Source organism: Hipposideros armiger, unplaced genomic scaffold, assembly GCF_001890085.2.
Source record: "Hipposideros armiger isolate ML-2016 unplaced genomic scaffold, ASM189008v1 scaffold_420, whole genome shotgun sequence".
In the NCBI taxonomy this organism is placed as follows: domain Eukaryota; kingdom Metazoa; phylum Chordata; class Mammalia; order Chiroptera; family Hipposideridae; genus Hipposideros; species Hipposideros armiger.
Window position 1 is genome coordinate 585,219 of NW_017731770.1, and position 18,041 is coordinate 603,259.

The window sequence follows — 18,041 nt, forward strand, 5'->3', positions numbered from 1 at the left end:
CACATGGATGTTTGGAGAATGAACTGTCTCTTCTATAGGTGGATTCAGAACAATTAGGAAAGGTCCAAGGGAGCAGAGTAAGGAAGAAAGGGGGTGAGTGGTACCAAAAGTATATTTTGCCTATTTCATAGTTTTCCCAAAGCCACACGTTCTGTCTGAAATTTATCTGTATAATCTCTTCAGAATCCAGTGTCATCAAGCCATTTACAAATTACCGTAGTATGCAAATTGAGGGGTTTTCACACTAACAAGTGTGCATTTTACCTGTGATCTTCTGGAGACAATATGCTGTTGGCTTTATTGCATATTTATTGTTCTTGTTTCATAATGTTCTATATATTAATGATTCTAGAAGTGAGAATTTGAAGTCCACAATGTTTTTTTAATGCTTTGAACTTTTCAGGACTCTTCAAAGCACATCAAAGACAGTACTGTTTGTTTGTTTTTTTCTCTCTTCAGATGGGATTTGTTTGAGTAGGAGTCATTTAATGCAACCATATTTGTTAAGTGTGCTTCTTTGAATTAATCAGCTGGTATTTGTTAGTTTTTTTTCTAGGAAGAGAATCCAAGATCTTTCTAGGCCCAAAAAACAATGGGGAAGCCCAGATAGGTAAGGCGCTATCATATACATATATTTTTGTTTGTGTTGATATATTCCTTACATTAAATAGGTAAGTATTCTTATCTGCCCAATAACCCTGCATTCCATATGCATCTATCTCTCTGCTCAACTGCACCCACTGAACCAATGTTGTCACTTCAGTTGAGCCAACACATGGAAGCAATACCCTACGCCAGTGGTTCTCAAATTGGTCTGCAAATTGGAACCATCTGGAGACCTTTAAAACGGATGCTTGGGTCTCATCCCCAGAAATCCTGACTTACTTGGTCCGGGTGCGACCTAGGCTTTGGGACTGTTAAAAGATCCTGAGGTGATTCTCATAGGCAGGCAGGTGTGAGAACTACCATCCCCATGGTGTTATTCTATACTCCTTTGAAACTGTTGTGTCCATCCTCCAGGTTGCTGCTTCTAACAGCTGGTATGGCTGTCCCTAAGCCTCTGCCTAGAGCACACCTGTTCTCTGGATCTCCAGCCCACTGGACCCATTGCCCTTCTACCCTTGGCCACAGGACTCCCCCTTTTCCTTCTTTGGCTCTTAAGTAAAGCCTGAATTTTTGTTGTTGTTGTTGTTTTCTTCTGATCCACTACTATTGCTTTTTATTTTTTATTTTTTTATTATTTATTATTATTATATTTTTTAGCTGAGCCATCCTGCCACCTGTTGGCTACTATAGCGGTTTAAAAACAAAAATTAATAGACTCCATTTTTAAAACAGTTTTAGGTTTACAGAAAAACAGCAAAAATACAGAGGGAGTTTCTATTGGGTTGTCAGAAAAGTCATGATGCATTTTTGCAACAAAAAACATAGAAAAAATACGTCATGACTTTTCCGATAACCGAATATATTACCACCCATTCCTCTGGTTTCCACAATCTTTAACATCTTGCATTAGTGTGGTATATTTGTTACAACAGTGAACAAATATTGACACATTAGTGTTAACTAAAATCTACAGTTTACATTAGCGTTCACTTTTTATGTTGTACAGTTATGTGGGTTTTGACAAACGTATAATGTCATGTATCCACCATTACAGTATTATATAGAATGTTTCAGTGCCCTAAAAATAACCTATGCTCCACCTATTCATTTCTTTCCTTCTTCTCCCGCTCTCCAAACTCCTGGCAACTACTGATCTTTTTACTGTATATATCATTTTGCCTTTTCCAGAATGTCATATAGTTAGAGTCATACAGTGTGGAATTTTTTTCTGACTGGCTTCTTTCACTTAGCAATAGGCATTTCAGTTTCCGCAATGTATTTTTATCTTGAGAGCTCATTTCTCTTTAGTGCTGAATAATATTCTATTATCTGGATATAACACCGTTCACTTATGCATTCATCTATTGAGGGACATGTTGGTTGCTCCAATTTTGGGCAATTATGAATAAAGTTGCTATAAATATTTCTGTGCAGGTTTTTGTGTAAATGTAAGTTTTCAGCTCACTTAGTAAATACTTAGGAGTGCAATTGCTGGATCATATGATAAGAATGTATTTAGCTTTGTAACAAACTACTGTCTTCCAATGTGTCTATACAATTTCCACCAGCAAATAATGAGAATTCCTGTTGCTCCATATCTTCACTAGCATTTGGTGTTGTCTGTATTTTGTATTTTAGCTATTCTAATATGTATGTACAGTATCTCATTGTTTTAATTTGCAATTCCCTAATGACATGATGTTAGCAAATTTTTTTCTTTTTAAAGATTTTTATTGGGGAATTGGGGAATGGGGACAGCACTGGGGAATTGGAGGAAGGGGAACAGAAAAGTTTGTGTCCTTTTGTTCTTCAGTCTAGTTGTGGAGGACATTGCTTCACTGGCCCAAGTTGGCACCATCATTGCACTCTTCCTGGGCAAGGCAGATCAGTCGCCGGCCTCTGGACGGCCGCTCACGGCGGCTGCTGGCTGCTCATGCTGGCTGCTGGCTACACACGGTAGCCCATGGCAACCCACTGCAGCAGGGGCTGCAGCCTACGCTGTCGCCGGGGACTCACAGCAGCCCAGCTCCAGGTTGAGCTGTTGTTCAGCATCTTAGCTGTAGAGGGCAGTGTCACTGGCCCTCATATGTGGGATCCGAACCGGGGTCCACTGGCGTCCCAAGCCATCTCTTAACCAACGTGCCACTCAGCTGGCCCTGATGTTAGCATATTTTGTATGCTTATTTGCCATCTTTACATCTTCTTTGGTAAAGTGTCTGTTCAGATTTCTTGCTAACTTTTTAATTGGGTTGTTTATTTTTTATTGTTGAATGTTAAGAGTTCTTCATATGTTTTGAACACCAATCCTTTATCAGATGATATCAACTGAATAGTTATGTCCCCTCAAAATGCATATTTTGAAATCTAATCCCCAATGTGATGGTATTTGGAGGTAGTATCCTTGGGAGATGATTAGATCATGAAGGTGGAGCCCTGATGAATGGGATTAGTGCCCTTATAAAAGGGACCCCAGAGGGCTCCCTCACCCTTTCTACCATGTGAGGACACAAACTTCTGCTTTAGCTTCTTATTCCCCCCTAAGTCATTCTCTCCTCTCAAATCTCTGCTTCACGTCACCATCAGGTGAGTCCCCAGTTTTCACCATTTGTTCATTCATCAAGCCACAATTGAGCACCTGTTGTTTACAGCACTAAACTATGCAAGGGGAAATCTCTAAAAGATTAAGACACAATCTCTCTCTTAGGCGCATATATAGGCTGGAGAGGCAGGTGCTCTTTGTCAAAACTGTGGAGGGCCCTGTAAGCCACAATGAGGAGTTGGGACTTAATTCTAAAATGAATGGAAACCTTTTTAGTGTCTTATACAAGGAAATGACTTGATCAGCTTGGAGTTTAGAAAGATCACTCCTGCAGTGGTGTGGAGAAAGGCGTGTGGATGATGGGACCTGGACAAGGGAGACAGCAACAGGGACGACCAGGTCAACAGGTCTGAGTCACAGTTAGGAAAAGGAGTCAGCAGAGTGTAGGGGGTAAGGATACTTGATTGATTAATAAACATTTCTAATAGTGACTCGCTGATGCTTATGAAGTAGAAACAGAAAGATTATACAAAAATACAGACAAAATTAGAAAAAAGAACAATGACTGGGGCTTTTTAAAGGGATAAGCTCAATTAGCTGGCAAATGCAGTTGTGTGCAGTCAGGTTACTGAGGTGCCTTTTTCTGACTCCTTGGCCAGGCCTTCAAGGCCTTCTTCTGCCTTCCCCACCCATACCAGCAATGTTACTTAGTTACTCCAACGTGACTTTTTGCTTCTGGCCAAACACGCCTGGCACAATACTTGGTTATTCCCATTTCTCATGGCTACCACAACGTGGAATGTGCCTCATTTCTGGCGTTCTGTGCCTTCTACTTTCTTCCATGAAGCCTTGTAAGCTTAACCCTGGACTGATCCCTCCTTTTCTCTTCACCCCTGCACAGTAATCGTACCTATTTTGCAGGGCTGTGGAGACTAAATAATCTGATGTCTCTAAAGCACTTAGCCCAGTGCCTGGCCCACAAATGATAGCTACTAATATTACTCTATTACTCTTTTATTTTCTGACCACCTGGTACCGTGCATCACCCAAAGTGAGAGCACAGCATAGAGAGGTGATATGCCCATTTTATGTTAACCTGACTGTAAATTATAGTGTCAATTACATGATGGCAGACACAGAACTATCTCTAGTAGGTTCATTTTTGGTAACCACATTTTAGGATAGCAAATAAAAGAGTCTTATTGTATTTTAACTTGTGTAAGTAGCTTATCTGCTTCTGATACCTGAAAATTTTTAAAGTTCTGTAATAGAGATAGTTCTTAAACTGAAGTAAAATCAGTAGAGAAGCCATCAAGAGCCATTTCTAAGATGTCGACTAACAGTAAATTTCTTACCATTTTATATTTTCTGCTTTTAAACAGAAAACTGTATTGGGGAAATCAAGATCCTATATGCCCTGTGTCCCAGAGTGTTTTCAAGGCTCAGCTGACCAAAAGACTTGAGAACCTTGCAGAGCCCAAGAAAGTCTCCTACCAATATGTACCTAACAGGTTAGTATTGTATGTTATTAGGTTATTTTATCAGGAGTCTCTAGGGAAAATGAACACAGAACCCAGCCTTTTTATCTACAAGCCATAAATAGTCCTGTAGTCAAAATTTATTGAGGATTAGGGATTCTATATCTGTTTCCAATCTGATGCTATCGTGAAATTTTCCAGCCCAAGATCTGGATATATTTAGCTATTGCAGACTTGTTTTGTGTCTTATAATGTCTTTTGCACTTATCAGGATTTATATTTTTTTAATGAAGTAAGGGTGTTATGCAAGGATATATACCATGTATAGCACTGTTGTGGATGAACTTATTTGTGCATGAAACTATGAATTCTATATACCACCCATGGGCTCGATTACCATGAGTTTATTAGGGCATCTAAAAGCACTTGATGCCCATTGCCAATTTGTTTTTAGCACATGTTTGTTGACTAGGCTTTCTGCTGGTTGGCTCTTTGAGGAAAGACTTTGGGGATGGGATAGGCAGGGGACAGGAACAGGCAGTGAGGGAGATCAAAGTAAAGAAAAAGGTGAAAATACTATTATTTATCTGAAGTTTGGTTTTCAGGATAATTGAGGTGGCCATTTCTCTATCTCTTTCAATATATAACTTTAGTCAAGAGTCAACACTTTTTCTGGAAGGGGCCAGATACAAAGTTGGCCACAAAAATCTCTGTTGCAACTACCCAACTCAGCCATTAAAACAGGAAAGCTGCCACAGACATATGCAAACAGACATGTCTGTGTTCCAATAGAACTTTAGAATTTTTGCATCTATGTTATCGAGGGATATTGATCTGCAGTTTTCTTGTAATGTCTTTGTGGTAATGCTGTCCTCACAGAAGCAACTGGAAAATGTATAGAATTGATATTGATTTCTTCTTTAAATATTTGATAGAATTCCACCAATAAAATCATCTGGGCCTGGAGTTTTTTGGTGGGAAGGCTTTCAACTTTAAATTCAATTTACTTAATAGATATAAGGCTATTATGAATTTGTCAAATTAACATTTGTTAAGTGGAGCACAGGGTGCTGGATGGTGAACTGCAGTACAATAATAAACCATAAAGGAAAATAAAATTGACAAGTTTATTACTCACAGGTCCTAGAGGAAGTACCTAGCATGCCTCAAGATCAGGTCAAGGAAGAGTTTCAGACAGACAGAGACAGAACCTGGGACACAGGCTTTTATAAGGGTCTATTGGTAGAGTGCTTTGGGGTTTCTGGGCTATGGCCAGATTGGTCAATTCAAACCAAAAGAGTGGGATTTAGATTAGTTCTTCAGGGCTCTTATTTAAGGGGCACATAAGGGGAAGGCATTGGGAGTCAGGGGAGACTGTTGGTCCAAGGGCTGTTGGGTGAAGTCATATCGGGAACTAGCATTTACTTGTGACTTAGTGAGCTATTTAAGGCATGTGCTTGCATAAGGGAGTAGTATCAGTGTCTCACTGCAGGCTGCTTGGCCAAATAAAATGAATGCCAAAGCTGCAGTACTATGGAGTAGCTTAGCTAAACTCTTGACAAGGGCTATTTAGATTATTTCTTTCTGAATGAGCAGAGGTATTGTGTGTCTTTCAAAGAATTTATCCATTTCATCTAAGTTTTAAAATTTGTTAGCATAAAATTGTTCACACATTCTCTTATTTTCCTCTTAATAGCTCAGCAGTAAAGAGGTGAACTGTCATGCCCACTCCCCTAGACCTGGGGGTCAATGTTGGAAATTACTATGATAATTTGAATTGATGCTTGTTTTACTCACTTCTTTTCTCTTCTACAACTTGCAGGGCTCAATATTATTACAGCTGTGGTAGAGAGTCTGTAATCTGGGAGATCCCCTCTACTGTACTGTTTAGAAAACCTTCCGAAAAGATCCAGAAGCTGGCACAGCCCAACAGATTCAAGAAAGTGCATCTATTAAATAGGTAGAGTACCTTGAGAGTCTCCATAAATTCTACTCTCATTTGGTTTAATGTCAGAATATTTTTATTTGTGTGTTAGTATATGCAGTTTCATAACCTAAAAGTCCACTTGTGTTTCAATGGATCAGGCTAAAAAATAAAAATTTTTCAGCAATTATAGGTAATCAGAAGATCTTCATCAATAATTACATTTGACTCAAATTATGGTGAAGTTAAAATTCTCATTAAACTTATCATTGTTGACTAATTAAAATGAAATATGCAAATAAAAAATTATAGATTTTTGCAATTCATAGAACTTGATGTTCTCTTATACCTCTGTGACTTTGCACATGATCTTCCTTTTGCTTTGAATGCTGAATTTCTCCTTGTCTTTAAAAGATACCTTAGGTGATATCTTCCACATGGGAGCTACAATTGTGGTGTAGTTGTTGGATAAATATTAGATTGCATTAGTGGAATATGTACAGTGTACAATTACAGAAAGGTGATAGTACTACTGTATGCTAGTTTAGTCAGAACACATTAGGTGTATGTGTCCATTTATGGATGTTATACCTTAAGAAACTGATAATAAATTTGAGACTATTCAGAAAGAGATGAATGAGATGTTGAGTTTTTGGGAAACTGTGTTATATGAATAATAGTTAAGATAAAGAACATATTTAGCTTAGGGAAGAGACCAAGGAAGCAGTGATAGCTGTGTTCAAATGTTTAAAGGGTCAGCATCTGAAAGAGGAAGAGGAGGTGGAAGTAAAATTACTTTATATTGATCCTAGAAGTAGAATAAGGAAGTTATAGAGCAGCAGATGTCAGCTAAGTGTAAGAAAATCTTTCTGACTAGCTACCTATCCAGTAAAGGAAACATTTATCAGGAAATGTCAACTGTCATTCCACCCCAATTCCTGAAATTGCTCAAGCACAGGCTGGAATGATGACTTTACATGGATTTTTAGTAAAGATTGCCTCATTCAGAGAGAGGTTGAACTGGACAACTTAAGTCTTTTTCCATGTTAGAATCCAGCAAAAGAAGCCTAATTTCTCCCTTAAAATTTCTCACTTTGCTTATCATTTCATTAAAAAAAATTTGCTAATTTACTTAAAATATACTTATAAATTTGTTACATATTTGATCTATACTGGGGGTGCCGAAAACATGTATGAATATACACATGACTTGTATTCATCTTTTGTTATCGGTATATATTGAGTATTACAATTTTAATACAGTTTTTTCCTTTCTTAAAATTTATATACATTTTTTTGGCACCCTCTGTATATATCAGAGGAATACTTTATTTATCTGTCACCACTTTTTCAGATACCTAAGTTTGATGTTTCATATAAGTGAAACCCCTTTGAGTGTTGAAACGTTTTGTTGGGGGGAATAGTCTATAACCAGCGTCTTTTCTGATTTTCTGTGCACTGGAAACAGATAAGCAAGCTTGTTAGAATTGTGTGTGTGTGTGTGTGTGTGTGTGTGTGTGTGTGTGTGTGTGTGTGTGGCAGGGGTGGTGGTGAGGGCAGCAGTAGGGAAATGCAAGTGCTTAGTGAAGACACAGGACTCACCAGCATGTGTACTGCATGAACTTCGTGGCATATAGTTTAGCTGATTCACTAGAAGGGCTCAAGAGCAGATTTGAGCAATCAGAAGAAAGAATTAACCAACTTAAAAATAGGTTAATTGAGATGATCAAGTCTGAAGAAAAGAAAGAATGAAATAAAGTGAACAAACCCTCATAGACCTGGGGAACATACTCAAGAGTATCAACATATCCATGATGGTAACCTCATAAAGAGGAGAAAGACAAAGAGGCAGAAGGAATATTTAAAGAAATCATGTCCAAAGCTTCCCAAATTGGATGAAAAACAATATACACATCCAAGAAACTAAAAAACTCCAACATGATAGACTCAAAGAAATCTATAACTTGACACGTCATAATCAAACTTTCCACAGCCAAAGACAAAAAGAGAGTCTTGAAAGAAGCAAGAGGGAAGTGACTCATTACATACAAATGTTCTGCAATTAGAATAACAGGTGATTTCTCATCAAAAACCATAGAGGCAAGAAGGCAGTGGGATGACATATTTAACACTGAAAGAAAAACAATGTTAGCTAAGAATACTCTATCTAACAAAACTATCCTTCAAAAAATGGAGAAATGAAGACATGTCAAGAAAATAAAAACAAAATTCATTGCCAGCAGACTTGCTTTACAATAAATACTAAAAGGAGTCCTTCAGGTTAAAACAAAAGGACACTAGGCAATAACTAAAATTCACATGAAGAGGTCCGGCTGAGTGGTGCATTGGTTAAGAGCTGGCTTGGGATGCCAGAGGGCCCCATTTTGGATCCCACATATGAGGGCCAGTGACACTGCCCTCTACAGCTAAGATGCTGAACAACAGCTCAACTTGGAGCTGGGCTGCCGTGAGTCGCCGGCGACGGCGTAGGCTGCAGCCCCTGTGGCAGTGGGTTGCCATGGGCTACCGTGTGTAGCCAGCAACCAGTGTGAGCGGCCAGCAACCGCAGTGAGCGGCTGTCCAGAAGCCAGCGACTGATCTGCCTCGCCTGGGAAGAGCGCAATGATGGTGCCAACTTGGGCCAGTGAAGCAACGTCCTCCACAACTAGACTGAAGAACAAAACAACAGCAACTTTTCTGTTCCCCTTCCCCCAATTCCCCAGTGCTGTTCTCATCCCCCAATTCCCCAATAAAAATCTAAAAAAATAAAAATAAAAAATAAAAAAAATATAATAAAATTCACATGAAGAAACAAAGGGCATTAACAGAGTTAACTACATAGGTAAATACAAAGACAAAGAAGGACACTTTATTTTATTTTTTAAATTTTTAAAAAAGATTTTATTGGGGAATTGGGGGAGGGAAACAGCATTGGGAAATCAGGGAAGGGGAACAGACAAGTTGCTGTCCTTTTGTTCTTCAGTCTAGTTGTGGTGGATGTCGCTTCACTGGCCCATGTTGGTATTATCATTGCGCTCTTCCTGGCTGAGGCAGTTGCTTGCCAGCCATTGGATGGCTGCTCACAGTGACTCACGAATGCTCACGCCCACTGCCGGCCAGCCCCACTGCAGCCTACGCTGTCACCAGCCACTCACGGCAGCCCAGCTCCAGATTGAGCTGTTGTTCACCATTTTAGCTGTAGAGGGCGCAGCATCACTAGCCCCCATGTGGGATCCGAACTGGGGCCCTGCTGCTCAGAGCTGGCATCCCAAGCCAACTCCTAACCAACATACCACTTGGCCGGCCCCAAAGAAGGACACTTTATAATAATAAAATGGTCACTTCATTATGGACATATATCAATTATAAACATATATGCACCTAACAACAGAGCCCCAAAGTAGATGAAACAAACCTGATAGAATTGAAGAAATAGGCAAGTCAACAATAATAGTTGGATTCTTCAATACCCCACTTTCAGTAATGGGAAGAATAACAAGCAGATTATCAACAAGGAAATAAAATGTGTGAACAACATTATGAAGCAACTATACCTAACAGATGTTTATGGAACATGCCACCCAACAATAGCAGAATATACATTTTTCTCAAATGGAACATTCTCTATGATAGATCATGTATTAAGTCATAAAACAAGTCTCAATAAATTTAAAAGAATTGAATTAATATAAAATTAGTTTGCTGACCACCAATGAAATGAAATTGGAAACCAATAGCAGAAGGAAATTTGGAAACTTAAAAAAAAAATCTGAAATTAAATACATTCCTAAATAAACAATGGGTCAAAGAAGAAATCACAGGGAAAGACAACAGTGGGTCAAAGAAAAAAAATCACTTTAATATTAATAAAAATGAAAACAAAATATGAAAACTTATGCACCTAAAGTAGTGGGAAATTTTAGCCATAAATGCCTACATAAAAAAGAAAAAAGATCTGAAATTATAATCTAATCTATCTTAAGAAATTGCAAATAGAAAAGCAAACTAATTTAAAACAAACTGAAAGAAGGAAATAATAAAGATTAGAGTGGAAATAAATGAAATAGAATTTTGAAAAACAAAAAATCAACAAAACCAAAAGTTGGTCCTTCGAAAAGATCAACAAAACAAACCTTTGGCTAGACTGACCAAGACAAAAAGAAGACTCAAATTACTAAATTCAGGAAAGAAAGAGGGGACCGTTCTAAGGGTCATTTACAAAAGAAGGGTCATTACTACCGACCTTATAGAAATAAAAATGGATTGTAAGGGGTTACTATGAGCAATTGTATGTCCAACAAATTAAACATTGTAAATGAAATGGACAAATTTCTAGAAAGACAAACTACTGAGATTGATTCAATAATAAAACCTAACAGACCTATAACAAGTAAAGAAATTGAATTAATAATTTAAAAATTTTTCCATGAACTGCTCAGGACCAGGTATCTTCATTGATGAATTTTATGATATGTTTAGAGAAGAATTAATGTCAATCCTTCAGACTCTTCAAAAAAATGGGACACTTCCCAACTCATTCCATGAGTTCTATGTTACCCCGATACCAAAACCAGAAAAGGCCATTACAAGACAAGAGAATGACAGACAATATTTCTTACAAATATATATGTAACAATCCATACCAAAATATTACTAAAACAAATCTAAATATACATGCAACAATCCACACCAAAATACTAGGAATCCAAATCCAACAACATATAAAAAAATTATACAGCATAAGCAAATTGGCTTTATCCCAGGAACACAAGAATATATTGGATTCACCATATTAAAATGAATGTAATACATCAAATTAATAGAATAAAAAACAAAAACCACATGATCATCTCAATAGATTCAGAAAAAGCATTTGACAAAATTCAACGCACTTTCATGATAAAAATGCTCAACAAATTAGGTATAGAAGGGAACTTCCTCAGCTTGTTAAAAGGCATCTGCTAAAACCCCACAGCTAAATCATAATTAATGGTGACAGACTAAATGCTTTCCTCCTAAGATCAGGAATAATACAAGGATGTCAGCTCTAACCACTTCTATTCATCATCATGCTGTAGATTCTAGTCAGGGAAATTAGGCAAGAAAAAAAAGAAAAGGCATTCAGGTTGGAAAGGACGAAGTGAAACTAACTATTCATAGATAATGTGATTGTTTTTTTATACAGAAAATCTTAAGGCATCCACATAAAAATTATTACAGCTAATAATAATGCTTTTTAAACTGTAGGTCTCAACCCATCAGTGAATCATGAAATCAATTCCAGATTTTCTTTTAATGATATTTTAAAAATCTGAATACATTGTGTAGGGCAATCATTGTTTCATGATAATTTTGTTTCAGATACACAGATTTATCTATACTATATCACAATATAAAATGTACTTATTGTGGATCACAGTAAAAATTTTTTTGAGAAACACCAGTCTAATAATTATGGAAAAAGAGGCTTCTAACATAGAAGATATATATATATATATATATATATATATATATATCTCCATGTGTATATATATTGGGTTGTCAGAAAAGTTATGACATATTTTTTCTGTTTTTTGTTGCAAAAATGAGTCATGACTTTTCTGACAGCCATATATATTTGTTTGGAGGTTGATTATAGCAATGAAAAATGCAGTTTTTATTCCTTCAATGATTATAATATTTTATATTCCATTTGCACATAGGTTCTTCAATGATTACTTAATGAGAGATTCTCTTCAAATCTCTGCTCCTTCTCCCCGGATATTACAACTCTCAAAAGCCAAAGGCGCAAATCCAAACTATGTTCCTCCAAAAAGTGTAAGTGGATCCATTGAAAGAAACAGTTCCTGATTGACTTTGTACCATGTAACATGTTTGTAACTATAACATGCTCCCCTTTTATTTCTAGGTGTGTATTTCCCTTTTCTTCCTCTTTATTTTCTCTTCTCATCAAATGAACTTTTCTGACTACCTCCTGTGTGCCTCATGTATCAGTCAGGATTTGATCAGAGAACCAGAACCACTATGAGTAATATAGAATTAGAACTTAAGCAATTAGAGGTGCTGATGGAGAAGTGTACGGAAGGCTGTTATGGCACCTAGAACTTGGGTCTGGTTATAGATCTAGAAGTGATGAGATGTACAGTAGTGGTGGTAGGTCAGCAGCTCCCTGGAAGGTATTTACTTCAGGGGAAGCATTACAGTTTCTTCAAGCAAGGGGAGTCTAACCTCTTCAGACAGGGGAGGAAGAGCTGATTCAATTGGTAAGGAAGGCTCTGCAGTATTTAGGGATTTAAAGTATTTAGGGGTTCATTGGAATCTGCACATGTGTCCCCATTCTAATTTTCAAGGTCCCATTACTTCCTGATCATTGCCCTAACTTTAATATAGGAGACCATACAAGTTTGGGAATTCAATTTTCACTGTAATTCATCCACTTGTGGAATTAGATTTTGGGTTTGGTTTTCAGAATTTTCAGCCCTGTAACCATAGAAGATAAGGGTTTCTTTTAGGCAAATCACAAAAACTTTCTGGTCTCCTACCCACACCTTAAGGTGGGAATTGAAAGGCTGGGGCTGATCCTGTCTTTCCTCAACTTCTCAAGTGCGCTTAGTAGCAACCAACGAACCCCTCTATGCTTCTTTATTTTACTAAAATGTTCTCTGCTGCTTATCACCCAGTCTTGCCTTCTGTTTTGCCACTGGGTGACATGGACAACCAGTGTCCTTTTTTTTTTTTAAATTGTTGGCAATATCATTAATACCTTTAAATCTAATCAGCTCAGGAAACAAATTCTAGATAACCTAAAACCAATACAGAGAACTTATCCTTAAAGTTCTGATCTGGTTATCTGTTGCTTCATAACCAAACCACCCCCAAACTTAGTGAGGTAAAACAACCACCATTTTATTATGCTCAAGGATTTTATGAGTCAGAAATTCTGACAGGGCAAACAGGTTTGTTTCTGCTCCATGGTGTCTGGGGCCTCAGCTGGGATATTTCTAATGACTCAAGTGTCTGAAGTGGTCGGGGGCTGGAATCTCCTTTGCATCTGTCTTAGCCATCTTAAGCTGCTAATTTAACACCATAACTGGGTGGCTTAAACAACAGTTCTGGAGTCTGAGAAATCCAAGGTCAAAGTACCAGCATATTCTCTTCTTTGTGAGGGTCCTATTTCCAGCTGTAGACAGCCACCATCTAGCTGTGTGCTCACATGACCCCTGCTTTGTGAGCACACAGAGAGAGTTCTGATCTCTCTTCCTCTCATAAGGAACCAATCCCATTGTGAGGGGTCCATCTTCATGACCTCATGTAAACCTCCCAAAGGCCCCACCTCCTAATACCATCATATTGGGGGTTAGGGCTTCAACATGTGGGTTTTGGGTGAGGGGGACATAAACATTCAGTCCTAACAATACCTATGTATGGTGTTTAGACTGGGATAACTTGAAGGCTAGGCTCTGTTGGGAATATCTACAGGAGCACCTTTATATGGCCTGTCCACGTGGCTTAGACCTCTTTCAGCATGGCAGCTGTATTCTGAGAAGGAATATCCTAAAACGGAGCTCCCACGGATGAGCATTCCAAAAGAACCAGGTAGAAGCTGTATGCTGTTTTATGATTTGGCCTTGGAAGTCATACAATGTCACTGCAGTCATAATCTGTGGATTAAACGTTATGAGTCTGGCCAGATTAAAGGGGGCAGGTACACAAACCCCACCTTTTGATGAGAGAAGTGGCAAAGAATTTATAGCCACTTAAGAAGAAAAAAACTGCCACACCCAATGATGTAAGTCTTTTGGTATCCTTGAGCGTGGTTTTTGAATGCAGAAAAGACAGTTTAGAGGTATGTTCCTGATTTAAATAACTAATAGTCAATTTAAAATATTCCAAATTTAAAAAATTCTATTTCTTTCTTAGACTTTAAATTTAAGTTTAGCTTGGAAGTTTTATTATTCTATCTCTAATTCTAACAGTTCTTAACAATGATTTTTAGAAGTCCTGAATAATGTTTGGTTTGTTTTTTCAAACAATTAAATACCTTCAAGTACTTTAACCTGTATTTATAAATATATTAAATTTGATCTTTTTAAAAATATTTTATTTCATCCATGTACATTAACAAACAAAACTTTCTCAAATATTACATAATTATTTAAAAATATAATACATTAAGAGGCCGGCCGAGTGACTCAGTTGGTTAAGAGCATGAGCTCTGAGCAACAGGGTCGCCAGTTCTAGTCCCACATGGGCCAGTGAGCTGCGCCCGAGCTGAGCTGCCACTGCAATGGTGAGAGCACGTGCTCTTAGCAGCAAGGTTTTCCAGTAGGAGTCCCATGTGGGATGGTGGGTTGCGCCCACCCACAACTAAGACTGAACATAGCACCTTGAGCTGAGCAGCAGCAGCTGCCCACGGGCGACCAGATGGCTCAGTGTGCAACAAGGTTACCAGTTCAACTCCCACATGGGATGGTGGGCCATGCCCCCTTTCACTAAGATTGATCAGGGCGCCTGGACTTTGAGCTGAGCTTGCACCCTCCACAACTAAGATTGAAGGACAACAACTTGACTTGGAGCTGATGGGTCCTGGAAAAACACAATGTTCCCCTTCCACAATTCCCCAACACTGTTCCCCTCCCCAATTCCCCAATAAAAATCTTTTTCTTAAAAAAAATCTAATACATTAAACTTATAAATATGGTGAACCTAAAGTTTTTTAACATAAGAATGACATAGACTTAAGAATTCAACTTAATATCATAATTCTAAATCATCCTCAATTATATATACATTTTAAATTGCAGTTGTAAGGTTATTGTTCTAATAGGCCAAATTCTCTTAAACATGTACATACTTTTGATTTTAATAGTATACATATACTTTTTGTTTTAATAATTTAAAATTTACTGAAAAGTTGCAAAAATTAACATTTTTTCCTTTGGCTTTATCATTCTCTCTTCTCTGTGATGTGTGTGTGTTTATTTAAATTTTTTTGAATCGTGTATCATTTTTGAGAGTAAGTTACAGATATCATGTACCCTTTTTTCCCTAAATACTTCTATATGTATTTCTTAAGAACAAGGACATTATCTTATATAACCAGAATACTACTATCAAAGTCAGGAAATCTAACATTATTATAATATTCTACCTACTTCCTGGTCCATATTCCAATCTTATCAATTCTTGCACATACTTATACCTAACTCAAGTATTAACTCTATGATTTTGATTCTCTTAGCTTTTTTACAGTTAATTTTAAATCTTCCCAGAATTTAAAAATAACACATGCTCACAAAGGAAGTCAAGTTACTCTCACAGGTACTTGAGTTACTTGCCACCAGAGTTTGGATAAACTGTGGGAAGTCCTTTTACCTCTCTGAATGTCATAAGGAGTCTCTTTTTATGGTAACTTTGTCAAGACTACAGAACTTAGAAAAGGAGTTGGTTTCATAGCTCACTTAGCCTCTACTTAACAGATGTCAGGAGCTCTAACTCAGTCAGACTTAATATACCTGTTTGAAGTTTTTAAAGTCTTTGACTCTTGATAGATTTTGACTTTTAAGACTCTTACTTTATATCTAACAGACACCTCTTAGTATTACGCACATGTGCTCTGGATGTCTCACGTGGCTTCGTCTGACTTGCTGTACTAATTTATGAGGGAATTCTACCAACATGTCTCTCCTCCATCATTCTCAATCTCTGATTATTTTCTGAGAATAAAAATTGTAGAAGTAAAATTACTGGATCAAGTGTGTGAACATTTTTGATGTGATTCATATAAAATCCCAAAATGTGTTCCAACAAAAGTGATTTTTATTTACATATTTACTTACAATATTTGGGTTGTCTTTTTAAACTGCACTCTTGCCAACATTAGATATTATTTATTTTACATAATATTAATTTTATAATAAAAATGTCTCAATATTTTTGCAATTTATTTTTATTTTTCAAATAATTAATTCCTTAATCTTTTGAAGTATATTTTTATATAAAATAGGGGTAAGACTCCCCTCTATTACCCCAGCCTTTATTTATTCACTGCTAGAGTTATTATATACCATAATGTTATTGATACAAGGGCAATGGTTTTCAAAAATGTAGCCTAACTATTTATAAAGTTTCCCAGATCCTTTTAAGTAATCTGCAAGGTCAAAATCATGCCAGAGTACAAGGTTCATTCAATGTGCAAGATAGACCAATGGATTTTAAGGTAATAGACGGTGAAAAGTTCCTTGACATAGTTTCATTCAGATTGTACATTGCAGCTAATATTTAAGAAGCTACCATTTGTCAAGTTTCATTGCAGTATCAAAGAAGAATATGCACAATCATGTGAAAAGGCTGTTTAATATGCATCTCTATATAACTACTGTGTGAGGCTGGATTTTCTTCATACACTTCAACCAAAACAAATGTCCTCTTAAGTCAGATATTAAGGAGATTTGCAAAAATGTAAAATACCAATTTTCTCACAATTTTTTGTTTGGGGAAATATAGTTATTTGTCATAAAAATATGTATAGTGACATGTAATGGATTTATTTTTTTTAAGATTGATAAATTTTCTTACATGTCTCAGTCTTTGGGCACCATCAGTTAACTTTTAAAGAGTATAAAGGGGCTCTGGACCAAAAAAACCTGAGTCACTGTACTAGATTATTTTTCTGAATTCTCTATTTACTTTGATCTATTCTTGTACAAGTATCATTTTGCTTAAAATATTGTAACATTAAAAAATATTTTAGAATGAGGTAGGGTATATATACCCTTATTTCTCTGCCTTTGGCCATAACTTTCTTATTGTCCTTCCAGCTTCTTATGTGGCTGCTTCAGGCCTTCTGACACATTCCTGATAGGTTAATCTCTACCTCTGATCATGCTTCCTCTCTAATTAAAATTTTTGATGGTTTTTTACTGGCTATGAAGAGTGCCCCCCACATCTAATCTAGTTACAAATGCATTTACAGTTCTGATCTTGCCGCATAAGCAGAGACAATCTGCCCTATGTTCCCTTGCCTCTGTGCTCAGACTTTCCTGTCTGTCTTCCTTTCTTTATCCTCTGTATCTTTCCTTCTCCCTCTGAGCCGTCAAAATCTGATCTGTCCTTCAAGGTCTGATCTCATGTCTCTTTACCCCTGAAAAGAGAATCCTTCTTGGATTGTTCCACTCTTCCTCTGATATTGCTCATAATTTTATCTATTCTCTTTTATGTGTATCAAATCATCTTAATGATTTGCCTAGAGGTCTATGGTTTATTCTAAGTAGAAAATTACTTTAAGGAAAGAGATTATCTTATTATTCTTTGTTGTGTCCTACATAATATAAGTGATTATATTATGATATTTGTCTAATGAATTGCATTAATGAATGACTGTTTTATTTCCTTTTTTATTGTAAGCCTTAATTGAAGGCAGTGGTTACCATATATTTCTCAGAGCCTGATAGGAGACAAGGCTTTATTCATAGAAAATACTTAAGATACTTAA

The 18,041-nt window shown here is 37.0% G+C and overlaps 1 protein-coding gene across 1 annotated transcript in view; it reads left to right on the forward strand.

The window, feature by feature from the left end:
• The window catches only part of SPMAP2L (sperm microtubule associated protein 2 like), a 51,771-nt gene that overhangs the window by 19,370 nt on the left and 14,360 nt on the right, over positions 1–18,041 (forward strand). Inside the window, exons 3-6 of the mRNA XM_019664356.1 lie at positions 545–610; positions 4,528–4,656; positions 6,446–6,583; positions 12,250–12,364. Coding sequence (XP_019519901.1) covers positions 545–610; positions 4,528–4,656; positions 6,446–6,583; positions 12,250–12,364 — 448 coding nt within the window. The remainder of the gene's footprint in view (positions 1–544; positions 611–4,527; positions 4,657–6,445; positions 6,584–12,249; positions 12,365–18,041) is intronic.